This window comes from Chelonoidis abingdonii, chromosome 10, assembly GCF_003597395.2.
Source record: "Chelonoidis abingdonii isolate Lonesome George chromosome 10, CheloAbing_2.0, whole genome shotgun sequence".
Lineage (NCBI taxonomy): Eukaryota > Metazoa > Chordata > Testudines > Testudinidae > Chelonoidis > Chelonoidis abingdonii.
In genome coordinates this window covers 28,458,930-28,486,878 of record NC_133778.1, presented here as the reverse complement: position 1 = coordinate 28,486,878, position 27,949 = coordinate 28,458,930, and the positions used below count along the sequence as shown (strand labels likewise).

Below are 27,949 nucleotides of genomic sequence, written 5' to 3'. Positions count from 1 at the left end.
TTCCAGTAAATGTTTTATTCCACCTTGACATACTGTCTCTTATTCTATTTACATGGATTTAGAGTTTACCTTATGGTATGAAGTCTGCTGCTGAGAGAGGACTATCTGCGATCTTCCATACTTTTTGTCGTAAAACATCTACTTCCAGTCTCAGTGTTGTAGATGAATATGGTTATGCTCTTCTCCATCATGCTTCCATACACAACCGTGTGCCAATTATCTGTCAGCTGATTAAATCTCATTTGAATATCAATCAGAGGCGCAATATTCACTTTAACCCGGGTAAGATATGATATATATATGTCGGGAAGCTATGATTGTGGGGGTCCCATGTTGCCTGTCACTTCCATCACCAGAGGGGAGCTCTCTGATAGGGGGGAGTCATGGAAGGAGGGAATAACAGAACAGTGGAATGTTTCTTCTTTCTAACCCTTGTGAAAGCCTCTCTGCAGGAATTTCACAGGGATCCAGGTTTGTGAAGTAAGAGGCAGACGGCAACATTCATTCTATATCTCATTGTCTGCTCTTCAAAAACCGTGGAGTAGAGCAGTGTAAATTACTGCAGGTTGAATTCACATTAACTTACTGATCTATTAAATCTACACCTTCGGGCATTTCTGGACATCGGCAGTTGGGGGAGCACATGTGGCTGCACTGTTTCTTTTGTTAGGTACTGCAAGGAGCCAGGAGTGCCATGTTGCAATAGAGAGGAAAGTGTCTTTCATGTGTGTGGCCTTTGTATCTAGCAGATCTCCAAGATCTGTGGGATCGTAGATGCACAGATTTTTAAGACTACTGTGATCATCTCGTCTGATTTCTTGCATAATACATTTCTCCTAGTAATTCCTATAGTGGAGGAAATTATTTTTTCCTACTGCATCAGTGAACACTATCAAGCTCATGAACTGAGGTTGAATCAGAGGACTTTTAAGAAAGATATGCAATATAGATTTAAAGACTCTAAGTAATGATGAATTTATCACTGGACCCCTGACCTCTTCTGTGGCAGGGAGGAAAGGGGGAACAAATTCCTCTGCACTGGAATAACATGTTGGGGTATATGGGTTCCAGAGTATTTGTGGGCAACAGAAAAGTTTCCCTTCCTAGAAATATTAGAAACCTCCTCTGTGACCACTCTTTGTTTTCTTTCTGCAATATACAGCATAGGACAAAATGTGCTTTACAACTAATTTTATAAATTTATCAATGCCTCTTTGTGAATTTCAGCCTGTTCTATTACAGTCATCACTATCCAGCTTTTCAGTTTCTTTAAATTACTGCAATAATGTAGCCCTCTAAGATTCTATTTTGCTTGATTTATGACATGTATACAAATATCATTAGAAATATATAGAATTAGAATATATCCAATATACGATCCTATAAAAACATTTAGTCTGTAGCTAACGATCATAAATATATTTTTGTTTTAGGAAGACGTTCACAGAAGAGTGAGACTAGGGGGGACAGAGCTGGTAATTAGTACATTAAATATTATGAGACCTTTTAGTATTTTTTGTTGTTATAAATATACAAGGTAAACAAAAAAGAGTTCATCTCAAGAAAGGGAAAATTTGACATTTTTATGAAAATTAGAAGGTAGAGTCTACTGGCCAAGTCTTGTCTCTAGGTCAGCTTTTATTGAAGCAAAACTCCCACAGAAGCCATGAACTTTGACTAAGTATATTAGGATTTTGATGTAAAAGAAGGGGAAGCTGAGTGAGGGATGGGCACATATAGCATGGGAACTTGGAAGACTTGTTCAGAGTTCAACTTAAAAGTTTCTATAATTCTTTCATCCGTAGTAGACTAAGTTCCAGTCATGAGAAGGCAGTCCTAATATGTGATGTCTCATGATTACTGTCACTGGGATTTCATGAAAACATTAGAGGAAAGCTATAGGATTTGCATTGGAAAATTCTACATTTCACTTATCAGCAGCTCCTATCTTCCACATCTTCATTCTAGGGTATAGGTTTCATATTTTAGAATTCTTTGGCTTGTCATCTGCTGTGTTTAAGACTATATGGAAGATAGTTAATTCTCCTCTAGAGCTTGGTGTTTCAGTTCTAAGTGAATAATTGCTTTGCTTTGAAATCCAAAGCCAATGCATTCAATGTGATCTTTACTGAGGTAGGGAAGCCTTCTTTTAAACTATCCAGTTGCCTGACTGCTCTTTAAATTTTTCAGAGAAATTTCTTGATATAAGTGATCTCAGCCAGTTCAATGAGTATTGCAAGTTAAGAGACTGAACAGGCCTTTATGTTCCTTTTCTTTAAGAAAAAGGAGATGGAGTGCAGACACTTATTCTGCCAAGACTAGAGATCCATTAATTAAATAATGGACAAGTTCTGTTTTTATAGGTCTTATTATCTGAAACTAACTACTTCCTGACTACTGTTCATGTTACTTATTCCTTGATACATTCCCAATTCAAACCTAATCTAAGTGTTTTGAACTCCAGTTAAGTACATCTTTTAATCCTTTTTACTTGACAAAGGAACTGATAGTTAGGAGCATTAAAGGACTATGCTTTCTCTGGTGGAACATGTCCCCTATTGTATGGCACTGTAGTTGCCCCATAATTCTAAAACCTCAATTCTAAACTCCACTTCCTAACTGAGGCCTGGTCCACACTATGTGTTTAAACCGATTTTAGAAGCGTTAAACCAATTTAACCCTGCACCTGTCCACACAATGAGGCCCTTTATATCGATATAAAGGGCTCTTAAAACCGGTTTCTGTACTCTTTCCCGACGAGAGGAGTAGTGATGAAATCGGTATTACCATATCCGATTAGGGTTAGTGTGGCAGCAAATCGATGGTATTGGCCTCCGGGTGGTATCCCACAGTGCACCACTGTGACCGCTGTGGAAAGCAATCTGAACTCGGATGCACTGGCCAGGTAGACAGGAAAAGCCCCGCGAACTTTTGAATTTCATTTCCTGTTTGCCCAGCGTGGAGCTCTGATCGGCACGGGTGGCGATGCAGTCCCAAATCCAAAAAGAGCTCCACCATGGACCGTACGGGATACTGAATCTGACCGCTGTATGGGGACAAATCTGTTCTTTCAGAGCTGGTTACAGAAGATGAATGCCAAAGCATTGAAAAAAATCTCCAGGCTGTGATACAGAGTCACAGCACAGTGCTGCTGACAAGTGTAACGGAAGCCAGACTCAAATGGATGCTCATGAGGGAGGGCGGGTACTGAGGACTCAGCTATTCCACAGTCCCCAGCAGTCTCCAAAAAGTATTTGCATTGCTTGGCTGAGCTCCCAATGCCTGTAGGGTCAAACACATTGTCCAGGATTGTTCAGGTATATCTCGTCAATTTACCCCTCTCCCCCCCCCCGTGAAAGAAAAGGGAAAAAATCATTTCTTGACTTTTTCAATGTCACCATATGTTTACTGCATGCTGCTGGTAGACGCGGTGCGCGCACTGAACAGCACATCCTCTCCCTCCCTTCCCCGGAGGCAGACGGTCACAGTGCAGAAGGAGTTGGTAGCCGTCCTTGTCATCATCCCGTGAGTGCCCTGCTGGCCTCAGGTGAGGTCGCTGGGGGCATCTGGAAAAATAGGATTGCTCCGGTTATTCCTGACAGATGGTACAGAACGCTGGTAACCGTCTCACAATAGCAACTGGGGGCTAGCTCCATCAGCCCCCTCCTTTCATGTCTAAAGAAAAGATTCTGTACTGCCTGGACTATCATAGCAGTGGGATGCTGGGCTCCTCTCCCCCACTGTTTAATGTCCTGCCTGGACCGTCATAGCAGCTGGAGGCTGCCTCCCCACATTTTATCTCACTAAGAATCAGTGTTTCTTATTCCTGCATTCTTTATTACTTCATCAACACAAATGGGGACTGCAACAGTAGCGCAGGGGGTTGGGAGGAGGGAAGCAACGGGTGCCGTTCTTGCAGGGGCGCCCCAAGAATGGATGCAGCTCATCATTTCTGCGGGATGTGACACAGAGCAGCTGTGCTCTCTGTCCACTGGTTCTCTAGTACCTTCCCATACTAGGCAGGACTGATTCTATTTTAGATACAACATAAAGAGAATGACCTGGGGGTCATTCCCATTTTTGTTTTGCGCTCCCGGCCGACGTCAGCGAAGGTCAGCCAGGAGCACCATGACAGCAGCAGACGGTACAGAACGACTGATAGCCGTAATCTCATCACCAGTTTACAGTGTACACGCAAACGGTACAGAACGACTGGTAACCGTCTCTGCTACCTTGCAAAGCAATGATGCGCTGTTGTAGCGCTGCAGTAACGCCTCTTGTCAGCGGCATCCAATACCATACGGTGACAGTAGACAACAGGCAAAACGGGCTCCATGGTTCCCATGCAGGCGTCTGCAGGGCAATCCAGGAAAAAGACACGAAATGATTGTCCCCTGCCCGTTTGCTTTCATTGAGGAAGAAGGAGTGACGACATTTACCCAGAATCACCCGCGACACTGTTTTTGCACCATCATGCATTGGGATCTCAACCCAGAATTCCAATGGGCAGGGGAGACTGCGGGAACTATGGGATAGCTACCCACATTGCAACGCTCCAGAAATTGACGCTAGCCTCGGTACATGGACACACATCACCAAATTATTGTGCTTAGTGTGGCCACATGCACTCGACTTTATACAATCTGTTTTACAAAACTGGTTTATGTAAAATCGGAATAATCCTGTAGTGTAGACATACCCTGAGGAGTCTCCAGGTGTGGGAAATTCTCCAGTGGACATAGAGTCTATGTGGTTGTCTCTAACACCTCACTACAACCTCCACTTTCATGCACTGTACCATAAACTTTGCCTTTGGTGGAACACAGCTCAGTATCAGTTTTAGAAAAAAGTATACTATGACCCCAGTCCTTCATTAGGCTCCACACAGCCACAGAATCCCTATTAAAGTTGCCTAGGCTTCTATAGGGATCTGGCTGCATAGCACAGATCGGAGACTGTGTGCCTGTGATACTACCTGTAACAGTCCTGGGTCTGCCATGCTTTCGGAGTAGTGCCAGTATATCTGATTACGTTAAATATGTTCACTTTCAGGAAAACCAAATTTGCAAGAAAAGGAGACCTCTGGGGAAAGAACTGGTGAGTGGTAAAGAAATCAAATATTACCTTTATTATTTTTACCTGTGCAGCATGTGGAGGCTAGAAAGATTACAACTAAGGAGCAGAGAAATGGAATATTTTTATTAAAACTAAGGAGTTCATACTTTAAGAAAATGTGTTTCCACACTGCTTAAGTCTGTCCAAGGCTTTGAAAGCTATAAAAATAAGATTTTTCCATGACTTGCATGGGATGGAAGGCAGGATATTTGTTTTGAAAAGTATAAAATACTGCATTATTACCACTGAAGTTATAACTTCGGACATCTTTAGTTTTAAATATGTTTATACAGTCAGATGTTTTCCTTTTATCTCAAAAGCTTCAATTTAATATTAAATCAAGACCTCGTAGAGATGAATAACTTATTCAGTGATTAGAATGGCATGAAAACAGTGCTGGTAAAACTGGCAAATAGTTACGTGGAGATTTTACATCATGTTTTGCAGGCACAGGTTAGGTGCATCACTTTGAAAATTATGCCCATTGTATCAGCGTTTTTTATATATCCATCATCTTTAGGCCCTACTGCTTTACACTTGGCAGCTCAGTGTGGATCCATTGAAGCACTTACTTGTCTTCTGGCCTTTAAGGCAGATTATAAATTAACGGATGATCGAGGATGGATGGCTATACATTTTGCTGCATTTTATGACAACATTTCCTGTATCACGGTTCTCTATAGAAAAGACCCAGATCTACTAGAGGCTAAAACAACAGCTGAGTAAGTAACTAGAGTTTTTATCACTGTGACGATTGGTGCTTTATCATTTATATAATACAGTGTACTTGAAAGACCACAAATATGCCCCCTCTCCTAAAATTTCTCTCTTGCTGTACAAATACAGCCCTGTATTGGAAAACGAATTAGCCTTTCTAGAATGAGGAGTAAAATAACAGTATTTATATGCTCACATATATGTCCTTAATTATATGGGAACAACTCCTTTGGCTTTAATGGGAATTATATGCATTGGGGCCCCATTGTCTCTAGGCTGTACAACTTCAGTGTTATCATACTCATGATTGTGAATTTCTGTTGCTCATGATGTTCCTATGCTCTGGGTGGGTGAAGGAATATTATAAGCCATAGAAAGTCAGGACCCAATTTTGCCATCCAATAGGATTGTGCAGCACCCACTCAGGTCAACATATGTTACATTTCTGTATGTGGTCAGAATTGGGCCCTCAAAGTCCTGAGACATACTTAGGCTATAGCATAAAATCATTGTTTTGTGGGGAAGAAGAAGAGGAGACCTGCTGAAATCTTGAAGATGCACTCTCAGTGTCATTCAGTCATGATACTGCACAGATATCTACCATTGAGAAATAGGAAAAGAAGGACCTAATGCAATCTCAGTGGCAATCAGCAAAAAGCTACCACTGACTTAGTAGAATTTGGTATGACCACCAGGGAGCCTCAGCTAAGTCAGAAATCAAATGAACAATTAAAAATCAAACAAGCAGAAACTGTAAATCCAAGACAGATTAATCTTAACAGAGAGCTTATGCATTCACATCCTTATGGATTCCAGTTTTGAAAAATAATAGTTTATAATCAGCTGAAATAACTGTATGAAATAAACTTGTTTGCATACTTCATATTTTATTACATATTAATGTATACCACAATATGTTTGTGTTCCATAGATACCATTCTACTCCACTATTGCTTGCAGCCACATCTGGAGCATTAGACACTCTTCAATATTTGTTTTCTCTTGGTGCCAACTGGAAGAAAACTGACAGTGAAGGAAACAATATAATTCATTTAGCAGTGCTGTACTTTCACACAGAAATTCTCAAGCATCTAATACAGCTAGACAATCCAGATCTTCCAGTTTGGAATACTCTTGTAGGTAAGCACATACATTCTCTCTAAAATAAAAAGTCTGTGTATGGTTCATTTTAACCAATGGTATTTTCCCTAAAATGGTGAAAATATCTATAGTTAATGTACTTTCCAAACCAAGCTACAAATAATGAAAAACAGAATTTTGAATGTTTGGGGGCTAAATTGTATCTCTAACTTTTCCTGTGAAGTCCATTAATTTGAATGGAGTTGCAGAGGCATTACTGAAGGCAATCTGGTCCTTAATTGTTATATGATGAAAATAATTTGGTTTCTATTTTTAGCATGTAGGAACTATCTACTATTTATGCAGCAAAAATAGCTTTCTTTTGTTATTATTTCAATTACCATTGAGATCACTGTATCTTATTTTTCAGACACCTGTTTCTCCTACTGTCTTAGGCCCTGATCCTGCAAACACTTAAGCCTGTGTTTAATTTTATCCATGTGAGTAATCAGATCGAGCTCAATGGGACTACTCAAGTGTTTAAAATGATTCACACACATAAGTGTTTGTACACTCAGGACCTTTGCGTGTAATTCAGAAAGACATATGTCCGGCTTCTGCATTACTGAAGCATACCCAGCAATTTATTATTTTAAATTGAAGCTCTACAGCCTCCTTTTCAAAACAATTGGAATATCCATAAAAATACATCTGCACTTACTATACATATAAATAAGTAGGTATTTCTGTGCAGTTATCCAGGTGGGATGCAGAGAAGGAATTTTGCAGATATAACTTTTACATCCATGTTTGAAAGTTAATCCCCTTCCCTTTCCTGTTTTTGCATAAAAAGGCTCTTTGGCTGTCATTGAGTTTTAAGCATACTTTATAGTCCCGATCTTCCAATCAGATGCACACAGTGAATTCTTATGTCCACATGGAGTCTCACTGTTTTCAGGAGGGCTCCACATTACCACAATGTTCTACTCATGCAAATTGATTGTAGGACTGGGGCCTATGTCAGCCCCTGACTCTCTTATCTTTTAAAACTGTAAATTCTGATCCATAAAAGAAATGATTTTCTTCAGTTATAATGTAAAGGGAGTTGTCCTTCACCTAGTAATGAGGTCATTGGGCCAGATCCTCAGCTGCAGTTGAAGTATGCTGAGCACAGTTGAGGAATATGGAGAGCAAAGATCCTCTTTATACTCCCCTGATCCTGGAACTGCTGAATACTGCCTCAATCTGTGTCAGCTGCCAAGGGGGCCATTATGGCAAACAGGGATTCCTAGATACAGGGAATCACAGGCCAGACCTCCAGTCCCTAACCACAGCTCCAACACTGGCAGGCGGTGATATAAAAGCTGCCTAAGTATCCTTATGTGTAAGGGAGACCAGAGTTACTTGATTTAGGTCTGCTTTGCTCTGGATTAGGGCAATTAACTCCAATCTGGAATATAATGAAGAAGGCGTTGAGTATTCATCAAGTTGTCTCCTTATATAGTAATGGTTTCAGTTGCTGCTTCTGGCATGCGTGAATAAGGGTTGCACAAAGACAAACAGGGCCTTACATGCTATTCAAAACTGTTCCCAGTTAGGGCATTTATTCAAATCGTGATTTCATTTAAATAATTTCCCTTTGTACTTATACATGTAATTAAATAGCTTTGCTTTGAACTAAGCAGGTCCACTTTATATCATAATACTCAAAAGAGAATAAATACTCTACAGCTGAAGTAATATTAAAGGAAGATTATATGGGACACTCAATTTAAATCCTGCTAATGGCAGTTCGTGATTTTACTAGGTGAGGATACTAGGAAGAGGATTAAGATGGGAGGATGTATTTTCTTACAGTAGAAGCAATGCAAGCAATGTAATAGAAACATAAAGTTAAAATGAAGCACTTGTCATATTATTCTATCTCTCCATAAACCTTTCTTTATTTAATTTGTGCTAGAGAGAATGTAAACAGTTGCCCATATCCTTTGAAGTTGCCCCAAACTAAAATATTTTTGAAATGAGAGGTGGTGTTGGTAAATAGTGTTGGATTTGGAGTCTGAAATGAATACCACCTAACAGCAACAAACTGTTTCTTTGATTATTTATGTAGAGAGCGCATATACTTAATCTGGTTGCTGCCATGGTATAATTTTTAAAGTGGACTATTTGCTATATGCAAAGACACACACAGAAAACTAGTACATAGCACATACATTAATGTAATGTAGGATCAGGGAGTCCAAATGGTTATTTTTGAGAATATAGACCATTGATCACCAAACTAAAAAGTAAATATGGATATATGTAAAATTGCTGGGAAGAAGGCAGTTTAGAACTTGAAAATCACCTTAAATGTTAAGTACAGGTTGGCTATTTGAAATTTAAGCCATAACTGAAAAGTTGATTTAAAGATAAATTCAAATTGTTTATATTGTTTCAAGTGCAATCAGAGTAACAACATTTGAGGGTTGCAGAGAATTCCAATTGACAATAATGGAAGTTTTGCATAGGAGGGGTTTGGTGCAATATGAGTGCACTCCTATCCAAGAAGAGAGTTTTTCCTTTATTGTGAATCTCATTGTAACAAACTGGTATACGTGCACACACATACTCATTCCTATCATAGTACTTAGCTGCTAGTCTGTGGAACAACACTGTAAACTGGAGACTTTTTTTAAAGTTATGAGCTCCAACAAGGATTGTTTTTTCTTACCCACATGGAAACATATGTGGAATAAAATCAGACCCCATTGAAGTCATTTAAATTTGATGTAGCCAGGATATTTATCCCTGATTGGCGTATCCTTATGATAAAGGAAAAGGACCTAAGGACCTAGGGGTTACAGTGGACCAGAAGCTGGATATGAGTCAATAGTGTGCCCTTGTTGCCAAGAAGGCTAACAGCATTTTGGGCTGTATAATAGGGGCGTTGCCAGTAGATCGAGGGATGTGATCATTCCCCTCTATTTGACCTTGGTGGGGCCTCATCTGGAGTACTGTGTCCAGTTTTGGGCCCCACACTACAAGAAGGATGTGGGAAAATTGGAAAGAGTCCACCGGAGGGCAACAAAAATGATTAGGGAGCTGGAGCACATGACTTATGAGGAGAGGCTTAGGGAACTGAGATTGTTTAGTCTGCAGAAGAGAGAAGAGGGGGATTTTGATAGCGTCTTTCTTACCTGAAAGGGGCATTCAAATTTTTTTTGGCAGTGGATGCTTAGACTGTTTCTCAGTGGTATCTGATGCGAACAAGGAGAACTGTTCAAGTTGCCGTGGGGAGGTTTACGGTTGGAATTATAGGATAAACTTTTTCACCAGAGAGTAGGAAGCTGGACTGGGTACCTAGGGAGGTGATGGAATCTCCTTTCTTGGAGATTTTTAAGGTCAGGCTTGACAAAGCCCTGGCTGGGATGATTTAGTTGGGGTTGGTCCTGCTTTGAGCAGGGGGTTGGACTAGATGATCTCCTGGGGTCCCTTCCAATCCTAACATTCTATGATTCTATAAAAGCCATTAAAAAGGACAACTGAAAATTATGTTATTTTTAAGTTCAAATAATCTTTAAAGTTCCCGTTCAATGACAGCTGTGTTTTTGTGAGATGAAAATGTTTTTAAAATGTTTTACATTCCCCACAGAGATGTTACAGTGTGAAGATTCTATGAGGCCAGAAATGGCAGTTAGATCCTTGGAAGTTCTCTGTTTAGCAAAAGATTTCTACTGGAAATGCATATTGGATTCAGGTGATATTAATAGCGTAGCAAGTGTATTTGATTTTATTTTAACATCTTAAAGCCATAAGTTTTCATAAAATTATTGTGCTGTCATGTCACTATTCATTATCAACAATACTAGTGCATAAACAAAGAATCTCCAAAGATGCTACATTCAGCAAAACTGTGATAATTTCAGCTCAGTTCAAAACCAAAGGTTTAAAATATTGATTAAATGAAACCCTAGCATGGGTCACAAGTGTAAAAAAGCTGCTTAACTTGAAGGATAGTGTCAACAACCTGAAGGAAGGCTTTAAAACAGGATTTCAAGAGTAAGAAGAAGTAGTAAGAACTGACATAATTAAGGGTCTGGCTGGGGCCTCTAAAATAAAAATGACTCTGCATTGGTTTAGTCCTTGTTCATTTGGCAAAAGTAGTATTTTATTGTGTGTCTGGAGTTGGAATGGAGTTTCCATTAGATTATAATATTTGTAGGTGGATTAAATTTTAGGCCTTGGCATGTTAGGTGTCCCTGTCATTTGTTTTTATTTTTGAAATTACTAAAATATTTCATGTAACTCTCATAAACTCAGTTTAAAATAAATAATAAGGAAACATAATATTGGATGCCTGTCACACTGACTATAATCATGGGTTTGTTTTCTTATTTATTGCAGGTGCTATCCCCTCTCTAATCAATCTGTTGAAAGGCCACCAGATCAAGCTGGCATGTATAACATCAGGGGTGTTGAGTAACATTTCACCGCACATCACCATTTCTAAAGCTTTAGTAGAAGCAGGAGGCATTTCAGTATTAATTGAATTGTTGGGTTCCGGTGAACCTGAACTGCAATCTCGCTGTGCTGTTATCCTATACGATATTGCCCAGTTCGACAATAATCAAAATGTCATTACCGAACTGGTAAGCCTAATTCAGGAACTGTTAGTTATGTTCACATTTTTTACTGTCTTAAAAAGGACTGGATTTTTTAAAAATCCTTTGCTTTTCCAATATAAGGTAATTTTCATAGTTGATGAAACCTGTTTGACATCTTTTGTTCCATTAATTTATATATACTGTGAGGCACATGGAATGTAATTGCAATGGCTCTTTCTTTGAGATTGTTCCATATTACATTCACATGCTTTTTTTCTTCCTTAGGGTGGAATCCCTCCTTTGATAAATCTTTTGAAAATTAGATTACAGGATTTGTTAGTTAATGTAATAAATTGTATCCGGGTTTTATGCATCCAGAACAAACAGAATCAAATCACAGTGAAGGAACATCAGGGTATTCCAGCACTTGTTGAGTTTCTAACTTCACAATCAGGTAAACTTTTATTTTTACATGTTTGTTTAATATTCTTACTGTAGACATTTGGAAAAAAGGAAACTCTGCATATTAGTAATGATTTGAGTATTATTATATACTCCTGGGGGAATTCTGCAACAAAAAATTGAAAATTCTACACATAATATTTTCAAATTCTGCATGTTTTATTTGTCAAAATAACATAATCTAATCACACCAGTTTCAATTATTATTGGTCATTTATTTGAAAATACCTGTCAGCAAGTATGTCTGTAACAATACAGACAACAGAAAAGATTCAGGAAATGTTTTTTTGACAAATAGATTACTTAGTAGTCATATTAATACAGAACTGAGTAATAATTCATTTCAACTACAATGCAGAACTGTATTTCCCACACCTCTCAAAAGCAGTGCAAAGCCTTGGAGGAGTCAGGGGTAACGGAGGAGCTGAGGAAGAGGGAAGTAATTGCTGGGAAGAAGCCTGGATGTGAACTTGAAACAGGGTGGATTTGATTTAAATCACTAGTCAGGAAGACTCAATTTAATCATTGGTTTCTACATAAAAGTGCATTCTTGTTGGTTGTTATAACCTTAATACATATTCTTCACAGCTCAGAGATAGATGTGGGTTTCATTTTTAGAAGGTACACGCTGTACGTTTTTTAAGTGATTTATTTTGAAATTTATTTTCAGATTAGTTTTACAGCTATATCAGAAAATGAATGATTGTTTGGTTATTTCATTTACCAAAGGTAATTGAAGCAGATATTTATGAAGCCATTGGGAGGTAAACTATCTCCAATTCAACAGGTTAATCATTAATATTTGGAGGATTTTCTTGCCATGCTGTATTAGGAGAACATCACCAAACAGACATTTAAATTGTTTTATTTAACTATTTCTCACCTCTATATATTATTTATTTATTTAAAAACATTTTTGCTGTTAACAAGCATGTTATCTCTGGAGACACAAATCCACAGCTTGAGAACTGCAAAACTAAGTATCTCTGATGGTATCTTTTAGACTGAGCACTGAGTCCCATTGGGTAGATAGAAAGATTAACCTAAATATCTATACAGAAGCCCACTGGATTCGTTAGATGGGGGTCCTAATTTGACATCTGTTGGACTATTACAAACTATTTCTTAAACTTCATGATATATTGTCATACATAGAATAGTAGATTATATCCTATCCATGATGAAAGCGAGACTTGTGTGTGCACCTTATAGATCAACAGTGTTGTCTATCCACTCGCTGCTAGACAGGGCCTGCATCCTCCTGATTGAACTAACTCGATATCCTAGTTGGCTGCTAAGCTTATTATACCTCCCCTGGAAATTTGCCATACATGCATGACGAATTGGTATTACCCCCAAAAGCTCATGCTCCAAAACGTCTGTTAGTCTATAAGGTGCCACAGGATTCTCTGCTGCTTTTACAGATCCAGACTAACACGGCTACCCCTCTGATACTATTCCATGATGAGATTTCTTTGAGCTATAATCTTTCCTAATTAAAACTATCTTTAGATAGGTGTTTTCCTCAAAAAGCATTTTATCAAAAAAATCCAATTTAAATAAAAAAAAAATTATTATTATTATTTATCCACCTTGACTTGGAGGGTTGTTGGGTATGGATGGGAAAAGTATGGAACAGTTTTTTTGGGGGTGGGTGGGGAGGCAGCGCTAGGGAGCTTCCCCCATCCAGACCCTGGCTGACCCCTAGCCTTTCCTATTCAGTCAGGCATATCTGTCCTGGTCCACATATGTCTCTTCACCTGCACTCAGACACCCACTCCCCTCATCCTTATGTGGCCCTGCCACCCCCTCCTCCGTCACCATGTGCCCCTGCACCTCCCTTCCCCCTGTGGTCCTGCGCCTCCACTCCCATTCAGCCCCTGCCCCACTCTATCCTCCCACCTAGCCCTTATCAGCCTCTGTCTGACTCCCCAGCAGCCCCACGCTGTCTGTCTCCCCATAGCCCTTGTCTCCTGACCTGACCCGACAGGCACTGTGAAAAAGGCAGGCTCTTTCTCTTCCCTAGCTGGCCAGAAGCTGTTGCTCTGGTCTATCACCACAGCGTCCTCTGGTGGGCAAAAGGTGGAACTGCAGCAACTTTCCGGCAGAAGCTTTTTTCTGAGCAAAAAAATAAAAATATGCATGACTCATTTAATATAATGTATTAATATTTGGAGATATACCTATCTCATAGAACTGGAAGGGACCTTGAAATGTCATTGAGTCCAGTCCCCTGCCTTCATTAGCATGACCAAGTACTGTCCCTGACAGTTTTGGTTCCCCCCCCCCATCCCTAAATGGCCCCCTCAAGGACTGTACTCACAACTCTGGGTTTAGCAGGCCAATGCTCAAACCACTGAGCTATCCTTCCCTCCATTACTTATGCATGTGCACAGAGGTGCAGAATTCCCCCAGGAGTAACTATTTTTGCTTAATTTTTGTATGGTCTGATCCAAAGCCACTGGAGTCAGTTGAAAAAATCCCATTGACTTCAGTGGGCTTTGAATCAGGCCCTTGTTGCCAGTGTTAATGTTTTGCTATTTAGACTAGTTTTTCACAATATTTCCATGCAAGTTACTTTAAAATTGCCTTCAGACTGGGTAAATTTGTTTACAAATCAAGCTTTAATACAGAATAATTTGCAGATCCTGAAAGAAAAAGACATAGGAGGGCAGATTGGCAGGGAAAATTCTGTGCTCAGTTTTACCCTGTGCAACTTAATTGATTTGAGTGGAGTTGCGTTGGTGTAGAATTTTACTCATTATTTTTTTTTCATACTTTGGTTTTCATTTATAACAACCCAAAGTATATGAGAACAAGTCCTATATGTACAATTTATCTATGGGTGATAATACAATATTAATGCAATATTAAGGTTAATAATTTATCTGCAAAAAACTTACAAGAAGTGTTCTGCCTAATCTCCCATGTTCTTGACCTGTAAAAACATTTTCTTCTTGCAAGATTTCTATAAAATCAAGATAGTACTGCTTTGTGCAACCACCAAGTTTAGCCAACATTAAAGTTCACAGGGCCACATTAGTGATGTGAAAGACATTTTTGGAGCATCTGACAATCGTAGCCTTAGGATTTAAATTTGAAGAATATCCAGAAGTCAGAAATGACTAAATGTTTAGTCAGCATTGTAGCTATCTGTATCAGTACACTACAAGTGTATTAGCCCTAACATCTCTCTGAAACATAATTACTACTAATCTGAAATAAAATCTTCTAAGGGGAAAAAAAAGAGAGAATTTTGTTGATTCTTATCACTGTTTGACTAATACTTATGCATTTAAAGATGTGCTACAGGCTGTATCTTCAGCAGCTCTTGCAGAACTTGCTCGGGGGAATGAGACGATGCAGGATGCCATTGCAGATGCAGATGCAATTGGTCCTCTAGTTGAACTTCTCCGTGGAAGGAAAATCACTGTGCAAGTGAAAGGTGCTATGGCTATAGAAGCACTATCGGATAACAACACTCATATACAGAGACTATTTCTGGAAAAATCAGCAACAAAATATCTTTTAAAGCTCTTGAAGGCAAGAATTTATTTCGCATTTTTATTTTTCTAAAGTCTTAAATCAATTTGTTCATTAGAAAAAAGCGTAAAATAGGCTGAGTTACTTGAAATAATTGGAAAACCCTTAATATCATGGAATAAACAGTTTTTAAAATGTGTAAGACTTAAAATTCTGCTAGTGAAGGAAAAACTGCTTTTTTCAAACTTTCAGGCGTTTCACTTAACAGTTAAGGAACAAGGTGCTACAACTTTGTGGGCACTGGCAGGACAAACACTGAAGCAGCAAAAGCTTATGGCAGAACAGATTGGGTACAACTTTATTATTGATATGCTTTTGTCACCATCTGATAAAATGCAGTATGTTGGTAAGATGTTGTTTTGTTTTGCATAAATTTGCAAGATATTGGACAGTTTATTGGGAGGTTTTTAAACATACATTTTTGCTTTGTTTTGGAAGGAGGTGAAGCAGTCATAGCTCTTAGCAAAGATAGCAAACTTCATCAAAATCAAATATGTGAAGGAAATGGAATTGGTCCTTTGGTTCGATTGTTGAGAAGCACAAAGATAGCAGAGGGCACGCTCCTGAGTGTCATCAGAGCTCTAGGGACCATTTGTATTGGTTTGTAGAATTTCTTATGTTTTAAGTTGTTTTTTTAAAAAACCAACCAACCAACCAACCCTAAGTGGTTTTGAATGGGAAAAATGCAAACCAGTTTGAAACAATATCAGTGAAAGAATAAAATATTGTATTTAATATTAAATTCGGATAGAATTGAAATATAACTTTTCAATATGAGGAAATATCATTTGCCATGAACAAAATTTGTGCTTTGTGTACATTACATAATTTTGTCATGGTAATCGCTGTTTGGAGCCCCTAGCATACCTATGAAATGTAACACACAAAATTGCTTTCAGTGATGTGTAAGTGATTAAAATGCCACAGCTAAACACCAGGTGCTCCTTCCGCTTGCCAATTTCCACCACTTGAGTGCCAATGTAGAGAAATAGTTTTGGTGTAGCAGCCCAACAGTGAAAATAATCTTCTCATTCCAATCCCCCAGTGCCACTGCTTAGGTGTCCTTTCTGATCTACTGTCTGGGATAAAGGTTTCCAGTTGGCACTTTGCTATAGAAATTTCCCTGCATAAACCATTGTCTTAATCTGTGGTTATTTTGTCAGCGTCAGCTACTTTTCTAGCATTGTTGTTATCCCATAATTCAGTGGTGATCTCCCAAAATCCTAATAACCTGTTCCCTACTGGGTCCTTGACAGCACTTCGAGGGGGAGTCTTCACTCTTTCCGGGTTTTTGGCAGCATTTCGGCAGCATGTCCCCCCAGCCGCCGAAGTGCTGCCGAAGACCCAGTAGGGAACCACGCGGTGAGTACAAGCCCCAGGTGCCTATCTCCCCCACCATCCGACCCAACCCAACCCACGTCCTGCCCCGACTGTACCCCTCAGAACCTGCAACCCATCAAACGCCCCCCCCGCTCCTTGTCCCCTGACCATCCCCTCCCAAGACCAGGGGTGAAAGTAAGGCCAGCTCTGACCCCCAGAAGGGGCGGGGCCTAGGGCGGAAGGGGTGGGGCTGAGAGAGTCAGAGTCAGAGCCAGCCTCAGCCCACCCTGTAAGGTTAGTGTCTCCGCCACCACCGGTGTAGCAGCAGCAGCCCTGGGCTCTGGGGGCTACTCCTGGGCTCCAGGGACTATTTAAAGGGCCAGGGCAGTAGAAGCAGCTAGAGCCTTGGACTTTTTAAATAGCCCCCAGAGCCCTGCAGCCCTACCCCAGGGCTCCAGCAGTGGGGCTCTGGTGGCAATTTAAAGGGTCTGGGACAGGATGGCTCGTGGACTGGAGTTTGCCCACCTGCCAGCCCCTTTAATGGCTGGTTCTACACCGGTTTCTAAATTTAACAACCAGTTCTTGTGAACCGGCTCCAGCTCACCACTGCCATAATTGGCTTCTCTATCAGTATATTTCAGAAGAAGCTTCTTATGAGCCTGCTGCTTCCAGCTATCTTGGTCCTGGGGACATCTGGGGAGATAGTTAAGCTGAATTCTGTGTGATTTAGAGTACCTTGGTCTATGACTGGGTGATGGAATGACTTAACAAGTAGGCCATTGCTGAGTTTGGCAAGCAGTGCCATGACAAGACTTGGGGTACATCTGCATTGCAGTTTTTAAAATCCATGGCAGCGAGTCTCTGAGTCCACATCTAAAAACTCGGGCTTGTGCTACAGTGCTAAAAACAGCAGGGTAGACATTGTGGCATGGGCACTGAAACCTGCCCCCAGCTCCAGCCTGAGCCAGAATGTCTACACTTTTTTTTGTAGTAGCGTATCATGAGCATTGCGAGCCAGAGTCTATAGACCTGGGCTCCGAGACTTGTTGCTATGGGTTTTAAAATATAGTGTACCCAAACAGGCTGATCATGCACTAAAAAAGACACTGATAACAGCCAGCCCAGTGAAAGGGGAAAAAAAGTGTGTGCTGCATTGTCTCGTGAATTTCATGTAGAAAGGTTCTAGTACATGGATCTGATTACTCCTTGATGAATATGTACATGGACTTTGCAATATGAATCTTTTAGCTGTTGGTCTTGTTCTCTGGCTATCTGTGTGTTCCTATTTTTGTAGTTCCTGTCATATCCTGCCTGGCTGTTTTTTTATTACCCTTATTTGTTAAGCCACATCTAAAAATTAAGAATGTAAATTCTTTTGGCACTGCAATCTGTCTTGGGAGTATTATAAAAATCAAAATATAAATTTTGTGCCAACTTATTTCCTTATGGTGTATAAAAAAGGCCTGAAAGGTTTTTTTCTCCTTGTTTTCATCCTCAAAATATCAGAAATGTCAAGTCTTGTCATGCCTATTTTTGTTGAAGGCTTTGATGAACTAAATATGTGGATTGAGTGCTTTCACAGCCCTTAAATGAAGGTGTTGAATTCTTAATAAAGGCATATTTTCTTTCATATTTAAATTGGTGTTAACCAAAAAAAAAAAGCCCCAAGCCAAAAACCAGTATCTTTAAAAAGTTTAAATAAAAATCACTTCCTATTTCAGTTACTCAAGTTTTACTTGTACAATTGCTCTGATGTAAAAACCTACTAATTCTCCAACATCCCATAGAATTTTCCAAGGTGCACAAAACCTGAATTTCTAAGTAAAAAGCAAAAGGGGAAAAATACTTTTTTGCCACGGGAATTGCCTCCCTTTCGGGACTTTTTTGGTATATCATAAAGAAGAAAAAAGGCACAAAACCACTCTTGGGTTTTGTCCTTTTTGTGGCTGTTTTCTTTTAAAGCAAAATGTTTTTTACAGCAGTGTATTATATGTCCACCCAATTAATTGTCACGCTGGATGATTGACCTGACAACCATACAAAACCATGTCATTCACATTCTAATGCTATTTCTATGAGAGAGGCATGAGAAAGTGGATGCGACTAACAGGGGAAATGCTGGAAATGTGAATGTTGCATCTACTACTTGTTTGGAGAGTACCAGCATTCCTCTCCAACTTCAAACCCTGCCGAAGAGGACATTTTTGTTGTCGTTGTGTACAGCAGGGAAATTAACAAGCTCTCAAAACCTTCTTGTCTAAACTCTTTTTGGTATTTCATAAAAATAAGGTATTTTCAGTATTTTCATCCCAAATTCCTTACTATGATTTTCTTGAAATTTAATGTAAACCAGATCAGATCATTTCCTTTCCCCCAACCTACATTCATCCCAAGAATAACATGTTTTTAGAACAGATGTGAAATGAGTCTTCAGATTTGGCAAAATGTATTTGTCCTCTTAAAATAAGCTCTCTGTCCTGTCTCTTCTTGTCATATGAGGATAGATCAGCTGGATAAACCATACTAACTGAGAATCTGAAATAGTCAAATGCATTGTACCCAATTACAAGGAAGCAGAGCTACCCATTCTAGAAAATATTTATGTTCAATTGCTAAGAGTAAAAGTGACACTGAAGGCAGCTTATAGTCAAGTCTCTGGAATTTTAAATATCTGTGCATGTATTTGGAAATCATTACTTAGATTTAGTGAGCACTATTATTTAGGGTAGGATGGACTTTTTTGGCAAAGTGGTTCTCCAGTTTCTCTATAACTAGGAATACCCTCAGGCAGCAAACCTTTGGGATAATTAGTGCTTATTACAGTCTCCAAGACTTAATGTTTGGAAATATGTTAATGAAAATTCATCATCTGGTGGACATCTCTGAATTTACTCCAGATTTACCTTCCTTTCTTCCATATATCTTTTTCTAGGGAGCTGTCAGCAACAGAAGCCAGGCATACCTTTATGTACACATGGTCTTTGTACATAAAGATAAAACACCTGGATCGGCCCTAATACTTAGGTATTTCAAGGGAAAAGCATATAGTACTGTTATTTTTATGTAATCTGCCACAATTAGGTATAAACTGGACAATTTTTCTATATTCTTTCTGTTTTTCTCTTGCACAAATGTCTTACATGGGCTACATCTGACATGTGGACTTTTACAGGTGTGGCTCATACAAACAATCCAATCAGCCAGGAAAACATAGTGGATGAACAGGCCTTACCAGTACTGGTTCACCTGCTTAAAAATCATAATTCTCTTCAGATAAAGGTGTGGAATAATGGTGTGTGAGAGGGGGTGTGTATGTATGTGTGAACATGTTCTGTGGTTGAAAAATATTCAGAACTGAACTTTCTGAGAACACTTCTTGCCATCTTTTTGCAGCTTAGAGCATGAGAAAACAAAATTAAATAATATCCCTCCTTAACAAGACACTTCAAAAACCAGCTACTGAGGAATAATTGCAAACTATGCCTACAAAACTATTTACTTTTAACTGTATGAACGCAATCACAAAAGTAATTTAAAACTTCAAAGGATTCTGTTTTTCCCATGTGGATTTATCTTGAGTAAATTGTTTTTTCTAGATGAGCTAATTGCTTATGAATATTGGACTTCCATGTGCTAACTCATAACATCCCTTTTGAGTGTGTTTTTTATGCAGGGAATAACATATGACAGTTGGATACGCTGGCACATCTTCAGTGTGGGATATGGGACCAAACCTACCTGCTATATGCTGGTCATAGAATATCAGGGTTGGAAGGGACCTCAGGAGGTCATCTAGTCCAACCCTCTGCTCAAAGCAGGATCAATCCCCAGACATATTTTTCCCCCAGATCCCTAAATGGCCCCCTCAGGGATTGAGCTCGCAACCCTGGGTGTAGCAGGCCAATGCTCAAACCACTGAGCTAGGCATCCTCCTATGAGAGCATGTGAATACTTTGCTTCTCTAAAGGTGCAGTAAGCAGAAGTATAACATATCCACAATTCTGGAGTCTTCATTCCTTCAAATATGACACAGCTTGGAATGACCAGGCTCAGAATGCTTTAAAGCGGTTTTTTGAGACATTAAAACTGTGGTGAGGATTGGCTGAAAAACGTATATAAATCTTGTCATACAGAAGCATGGCTCTGCATGTGAGTGTTACTGCTATCTTCAAAGAACACAAATTACAAGTGGGTCATTTTGTCTCTCTAATCCTAAGGTATAGATATAATTTAAACTACATAAATAAACCAATTAAACAAAGACCTTGTAGTGTAATGGACAAAATACCACTTGTTTATGGTATATAAATTACAAGAGCAATCAGTTCTCACTTCAAGGCACAAGCTGATCATGATTTGAGATCAGGAACATAGGAATTCACAGATTGGTCCAGACCAGAGGTCAATCAGCAGACCAGTATGCTTTAAAGGAAGACACAAGAAACTCTGAAGAGGGCAATTAAGAAGTAACTTGACCATACAGGAAGTTTTTTCTTAACACCTTTAATTCAGTGCCTAGGTTTTGCCATGAAGCATGAAGATTTATATCCCTTAAAAATTATATATTTTGTAAATTTTGTCTAGTATAAATGTGGATGTTTCCATTATCCATATACATATTGAATTTTTTTTTTTAAACCTACTAAGTCTTGGCCTCAGTTATATTTTGTTGAAGTGAGTTTTCCTACATACTTAGTTTTCTAATATAAACTGATTTGTTGTTTATTAAATGAAATATGCCATCAATTTGCTCTGCAAAGTGTAAGTATATAATATCTGCTTTTTTCTTTAAAATATATATTTAGGTTGAAGTTGCATATTCTTTGGCTTGCATTGTTTTAAGGAACAGTAATTTACAGACTGTGTTACAAGAGGAGGAAGGTTTCAATTATAGTGATGTTCTTGAACTTCTTAATACACCTGATAAGGTAATGTACTTGATAAAGTAGCAGTATTAATTTAGGAAAAAGTATTCTATATTTGGCATACCAAATTTACTATACAATAGCTCCAAATGTTTACTGAATGAACTTCACATGTCAGACACACAAATCAAAAGTAACAAGAGTACTTGTGGCACCTTAGAGACTAACAAATTTATTTCAGCATGAGCTTTCGTGAGCTACAGCTCACTTCTTCAGATGCACAGAATGGAACACACAGACAGGAGATATTTATATATACATGTTCTCTGCATGTATAAATATCTCCTGTCTGTGTGTTCCATTCTGTGCATCTGAAGAAGTGAGCTGTAGCTCACGAAAGCTCATGCTGTAATAAATTTGTTAGTCTCTAAGGTGCCACAAGTACTCTTGTTCTTTTTGCGGATACAGACTAACACGGCTGCTACTCTGAAACAAATCAAAAGTGTGTCCTTTTAATATAACTATTTCTTAATACTCTTATGGGTTGGGTTAAACGTTACTGAAGCCGGTGGGTGTAACAGCTGCTCTTAATCTGATAGCTGTAAGAAACAGTTAAGCTCATTTATAGCAGTCCCAACCCAAAACAAAGGCATATGGAGAAGGAAGCTGCAGACGTAGCCTGGTCCAGCATGGTGTGTGTCCCTGACAGAATCCTAGAAAGAAGTCTTTTGGGCCTTGTGCTGGCTAAAAGAGGCTTTGAGCCTGTGAGTAAGGAAACAGTCTCATATTATTTGGGAAATAGTGCATTCTTTGTAAATAAACAAAATTGCATCAGAGAAAAACTCCAACTCCATCACAAATTTCTCCTCCCAGGATCGGGTCCCTAACATTAACACAGGACAAAAAGCAAGGTTAATTATATTGGTTGAGAGTTAGCAAGATTCAGAGTATGTGCATGGTCCTCTTGCCCCTATCACCAGAGAGAGGGATTTCTTTAGGCTGAGGGTCCTTACTTTACTCCCAGACTCACACTTCCATTTCAAAGCAGTGAGCTGCAAAATCACTGGTGGGCTTCATTGCTCCATCCATCCAGTCTTCTCAGCTGTCAGCCACAGAATATCAGTGTTCTGAAGTGGATTTGGGGAGGCTAAGCACATGCTCAGTACCTTTCCAACAGGGTCTTCCAGCTTCTGGTAGTTGGGGTGAGGGAGGCTAGACAGCCATATGGGTGCCTCTGCGTGTGTTCTTTCTCATTCTGGGGACAAACAGACCTCTGCAGCTGTAGAGTCTAGCTGAATCACACAGTTTGTGCTGTACAACATCTACCTTATGTTTTATACTGCTGCCCCACACCAGAGTGTCTGAAATACTTTAATGTAAAATCAAAAGCAATAGTGAAGTCCTTAGTGGACTGTATGGAGTCTGACACTTCAGGGACCTTCAGGAAAATCTGCAGGGATAGAATTTGTTTTTTAAATTTTTATTTATTTCCTTTTTTGTTCTGTCTGTTTCAGGAGGGATTTTTTTTCTTTGTTCTTGATAGGGGGTTTTTTTGGTTAAAGAGAAGTGTCAGTGTGGTGAGTGTTATTCTTATCATTATCTAGTCTCTGAGGGTTTGGCCTGCAGTATTTATATGAAAATCAAGAAAAACAAAGACAAAAATATGATGATAGGGGTTGGTAACTATTTTAACATATCAAAGAATACAGTATTTTATTCTTTAATTTTTAGATAGTATGAAAACTTCAGAGCTTGCATGTTTCTGTGGGGTTTTGTATTTTTTTTTTGGTTTGTTTTTTTTAAGGATATTTGTTTACGAGCTGGATATGCTTTAGCCCTTTTTGCATACAACAATCCTGTCCAACAGTTCCTGATATTGGAGACCGGTGCAATTATGATGTCTACATTTGAACCTTTTCTACGATCAGAAATTGAGACAGATAAAGCAATGGCTGCATTTCAGGTATAGGAATAGGGCTTTTACTCATAACACACAAAACAGATTACACATTTTGGGCCTATGTGTAATGTTATGGTTATTAGTATAACTGATAGAACTGATTTTTACACAAAATATTAATATAAAGTCCTTTTCAAAGAGCTTAAATGGCCAAATATAGTAACACTTATAAAATGTGTAGCTTACATTACAGATTCTAAAGATCCTAGTCTTCTCTGCAAGTCTCCATCATGAACTATTTCAAAAATAATCAGAACTTGGGACTGTTTTTGATGGTAGAAGAAAATGTTGGCTATAGACTTGATCCTGTATCTTTACTCAGACAAAAATCCATAGGAATTCTGTCTGATTAAGGAGTGCAGGTTTTTTCCCTATGTGTTTTTAATTTAGCATAAGAAAAGAGTAACCATCGTATCAAGATATTTTAACAAACCAACAAATGTATAGAGTAGTGGAAAAGTCTGTAAAACCTGAAGATGTATGAGTTATATGGATAAAATTGCTTGTATTGAACTGACATGTCTATACTAAGGTTGTGCCTTTTTCTGCCAATAGGCAAAGGTCCAAAGTGCAAGTGATAGGGTTGAAAGTGTCATGTAAATGTACAGCACTATACACAATAAGGAAAAAAGGAACTGGAAGAAACCTACTTAAATAATCTGTATCTTTTAAAGATTATCTGCCTTTGATTTCAGATTGTTGTTTTAGCCAGAGTCATAGTGGATGTGGACCAAGTTACTTTGTCTGCAAGAGGTGTTACTATTTTAGTTGAACTACTAAATTCTGAAAAGACAGCTACTCTTGTTCTAACAGGTAAGAATTATAGAAGATGAGCAAAAACTCATAGCAATGTAAAGTTAAGCATTTCCATAAAATACTGTTGTTTCTCCAAAATGAGATATTGAACAATAGGATAGTGAAACTTACTGTTTAATATTAGATGGTAGACTCAGGTCAGGAAATTGGCTCTTCCAAAATGCCTGCACAAAGGAGTAAGAGGACATAAGGCAGAGATGGGAAAACTATGGCCCGCGGGACCATCCTGCCTGGCCCCTGAGCTCCCAGTTGGGGAGGTTAGTTTCCGGCCCCTCCCCAGCTGCCTCAGAGCACCGCGCCACCAGCACTCTGGCCCGCTGCTCCTGTCAGGCAGTGTGGGCAGCCTGGCTGGCTCTGGCTGGGCGGCGAGCGCCTGCTGCTCTGAGCAGCATGGTAAGGGGTCAGGGGCTGGATAAGGGACAGTGGTCCCAGAGGCAGTCGGGACAGGGAGCAGGGGGGCGGTTGAATGGGCATGGGAGTCTGGGGGGGCTGTAAGGGGTTGGGGCAGTCGGGACAGGGAGCAGGGGGATTGGATAGGGGGTTGGGTCCCAGGGGGGCCATTAGGGGTGGGGGTCCTAGGAGGGGGCGGTCAGGGGACAAGGAGCAAGGGGGGATTGGATGGGTCGCAGGTTCTGAGGGGGACAGTCAGGGAGTGGGAAGTCGGAGGAGGTGGATAGGGGGGCAGCCACCAGGCTGTTTAGGGAGGTACAGCCTTCCCTACCCAGCCCTTCATACAGTTTCGCGACCCCGATGTGGCCCTGAGGCCAAAAAGTTTGCCCACCCCTGACATAAGACATCTCTTGGTCTGCTGCAATGGCTACCCACATCTTGAGTTACATCATGAGGGATGGAGGAGCAGCTGCCTCTGCAGGGCTTTTACTCCCACTCCCATGCCCCCCTATGGTCTGCCTAGCATAATTAAGCTAATGTAGAAGGGGAAGTAATCTGCATTAGGAAAAAAAGATTTAGTAGATTACTTTCCCCCCTAACAAGGTAGGACCCAGGGACTGAATCGTGACTGAGACACAATTCAGTCCCTCATCTGTTTCTGGGGCAGCACAGGTTACATGTTGCCCCTTACCCTGGGCAAACTGTAGATTTATAATCTGGCCCTCCATTTTTATTCAGTTCTTGCTCAGGCAAAATTCATATAGACATCAATGAGAGTTTTGCTTTGGTAATAAATGAGTAAAAACTGAAGAAGGATTTCAAGATTTTGCTCAAAGACAATAAAGGAGATGAATTTAATAAAATACTGCTACAGTATTTTAAAATGATTCCTCTTAGAAAAGCAAATTTCTTGGAGGCAGACATCAACATTTTAGCTGCAATAGATATAAAAACATATTGAGAATATCACAGTAGAAATAATGACAGAAGACAAAAGACTGTGGGTATGACAACTTCATTAATAATATTTAAACACATTTTGAAAAAACAAAGCATTTCATTAAGATTGTGCAGGAGACTAGAAGTGAGCAAACTGATAATATGTTTGACATTATATGATGTGTAATTCCAGTGTCTAATTAATTCGTAGGGAAGTTATTGGCTAGCCTGGCTCATACAAGAGCAGGTGTTCCAGAAGCAATTACTGAACTAGGAACTATCAAACGTCTTTGTTATCATTTGTACTCAGATAAAGAAGAGGTAAAATTTCTCCCGTCTCCTCAAAATAAAATGTTCATGTTGTGGTTTTTAATTTATTTTTCTTCTTTATTGATTAAATCTATTTGTTAGAAAAATTAGCTGATGAATGTATGCTTTATATGTAGTAATAGAAATATTTTATAAAACCTCACTAAACAACCAAAAACCATATTAAAATAAGATAACTGTGTAAGACAAAGATCCTGGCCCCATTGAAATCAATGGCAAAACTTCCACTGACTTCAGTGGGGCCAGGATTTCCCCCAAAGGTTTCAGTATATGTTTGTTAAATCTTGATCATGAATGGTAAATTTCTTACCTGATAATTTCCTTTATAATATTCTGAGATGTATGTGAAGTAGTGAGCAGTGAACAGAAGTCAGGAGAAATAAGAAACAAGATTGAGATAAGGATACACCCCCCTTAACCCCAAGTTAATTGCCCCAAATGGCAATGCTGTTACTAGATCACTGCTTGTACCATATCCCTGCCACAGGAGGCCTCCGTGAAGGACAGAAAGTCCACTTTATAAGATCTAATAAAGGTATTAACTTATGACCACGTAGCTGCCCTGCAGATTTCTGAAGTAGAAGCATAAGTCCTTTTTGCCTATACAGTCATCATAGCTCTTGTGGCATGTGCTTCATGCCTTCTGGACTGGGAGCACCTGGCATCTTCCATGCTTCCGTGATGCGTAGTTTAATCTGTATAGTTACTAATAGCTTGGCTACCCTAAGCCTTTGGTTCTTTGGATGAAAGGATACAAACAAGGAGCCCTAGCTTCTTGATGATTTGGGGCACATGTTACAGCTGATTAATACTTTTTGAACATCTAAAGTGTGCCATAGCTTTTTCTCAGATGCTGTGGCTTTGGACAGAATGAAGGAAGGAGTATCTCTTGTGAGGAATGGGAAAATGAATTCACCTTAGGCAAGAATGGTTCTGGTATTCTTCACACCAGCTTGTCATCATGAAACACGCAGTGAGATTCCTATGTGAATATAGCTACCAGTTCAAAAACTCATCTAGCAGACATGATGGTGACAAGAAAACAGATTTTGATAGATAGGTAAAATAGAGATATTGATGTCAATGGCTCAAAAGGATGTGGGGTTAGGACTTTTAATTCCTATGGGAGGTCCCATTTGGGAACAAATGGTTTAACCACAAGTTTAGCCAGTCTGATTGCGCTAAGAAATCTGGATTATTGAGGGTTTTCTGTTAGGGCACCAGAGGATCCAGAAAATAGGAGGCCACTTATTGCTGACACCTGGTGTGGTATGGAGCTGGGCTGAATTCCATTGTTTATCCCTTCCTGAAGAAAGTCCAGGATATCTGAGATATCAGGATCCTTGGGATTTTTGTTATGTTCTTCACACCATGAGCTGAACGTAGTCCAGATGGAGGAGCAGCCCTTTAGTGTTGAATCTTGCCTGGAGGAGAAGAGTTCTAATCGCTTTGGAAGATCACTTGCACAACTAAGGCTTCTCTCTTGATAGGCTATCAGTTCTAGATAATTGTAACCGTGCCTCAGTGGGTCACAATTGAGGATGCCAAATTCAGGACAAACTGCTCAGAAATAGGGCAGATACACCCCAAGACTGATGGCTAATCCCCCTTAGGATATACCAAACCAGCAAGAAAAGTAAACTTCTGTTTCACCACACTGGCTAACAAGAAGTAATAAAAGCAGTTTCCTCTGTCATTTCAGTCCTTGTATTACCACTGAAAACACTGGATTTAAAGGTGAGTAGTTCTTTATAACCAGTCTCATCAACTAAACGGTTCTTGTGATCCCAAAGGACCAGCCACACACCCATCTCAATGTACAA

The 27,949-nt window shown here is 39.5% G+C and overlaps 1 protein-coding gene across 1 annotated transcript in view; it reads left to right on the top strand.

Moving 5' to 3' along the window:
- ANKAR (ankyrin and armadillo repeat containing) overlaps nt 1-27,949 on the top strand; it is a 49,725-nt gene that overhangs the window by 7,907 nt on the left and 13,869 nt on the right. Inside the window, exons 6-21 of the mRNA XM_075070064.1 lie at nt 63-282; nt 1,434-1,475; nt 5,053-5,097; nt 5,609-5,837; nt 6,764-6,972; nt 10,550-10,654; nt 11,302-11,546; nt 11,787-11,955; nt 15,265-15,506; nt 15,699-15,852; nt 15,945-16,106; nt 19,999-20,105; nt 21,632-21,754; nt 23,496-23,654; nt 24,347-24,464; nt 26,008-26,117. Of these exons, the coding sequence (XP_074926165.1) occupies nt 63-282; nt 1,434-1,475; nt 5,053-5,097; nt 5,609-5,837; nt 6,764-6,972; nt 10,550-10,654; nt 11,302-11,546; nt 11,787-11,955; nt 15,265-15,506; nt 15,699-15,852; nt 15,945-16,106; nt 19,999-20,105; nt 21,632-21,754; nt 23,496-23,654; nt 24,347-24,464; nt 26,008-26,117 (2,439 nt within the window). The remainder of the gene's footprint in view (nt 1-62; nt 283-1,433; nt 1,476-5,052; nt 5,098-5,608; nt 5,838-6,763; nt 6,973-10,549; nt 10,655-11,301; nt 11,547-11,786; nt 11,956-15,264; nt 15,507-15,698; nt 15,853-15,944; nt 16,107-19,998; nt 20,106-21,631; nt 21,755-23,495; nt 23,655-24,346; nt 24,465-26,007; nt 26,118-27,949) is intronic.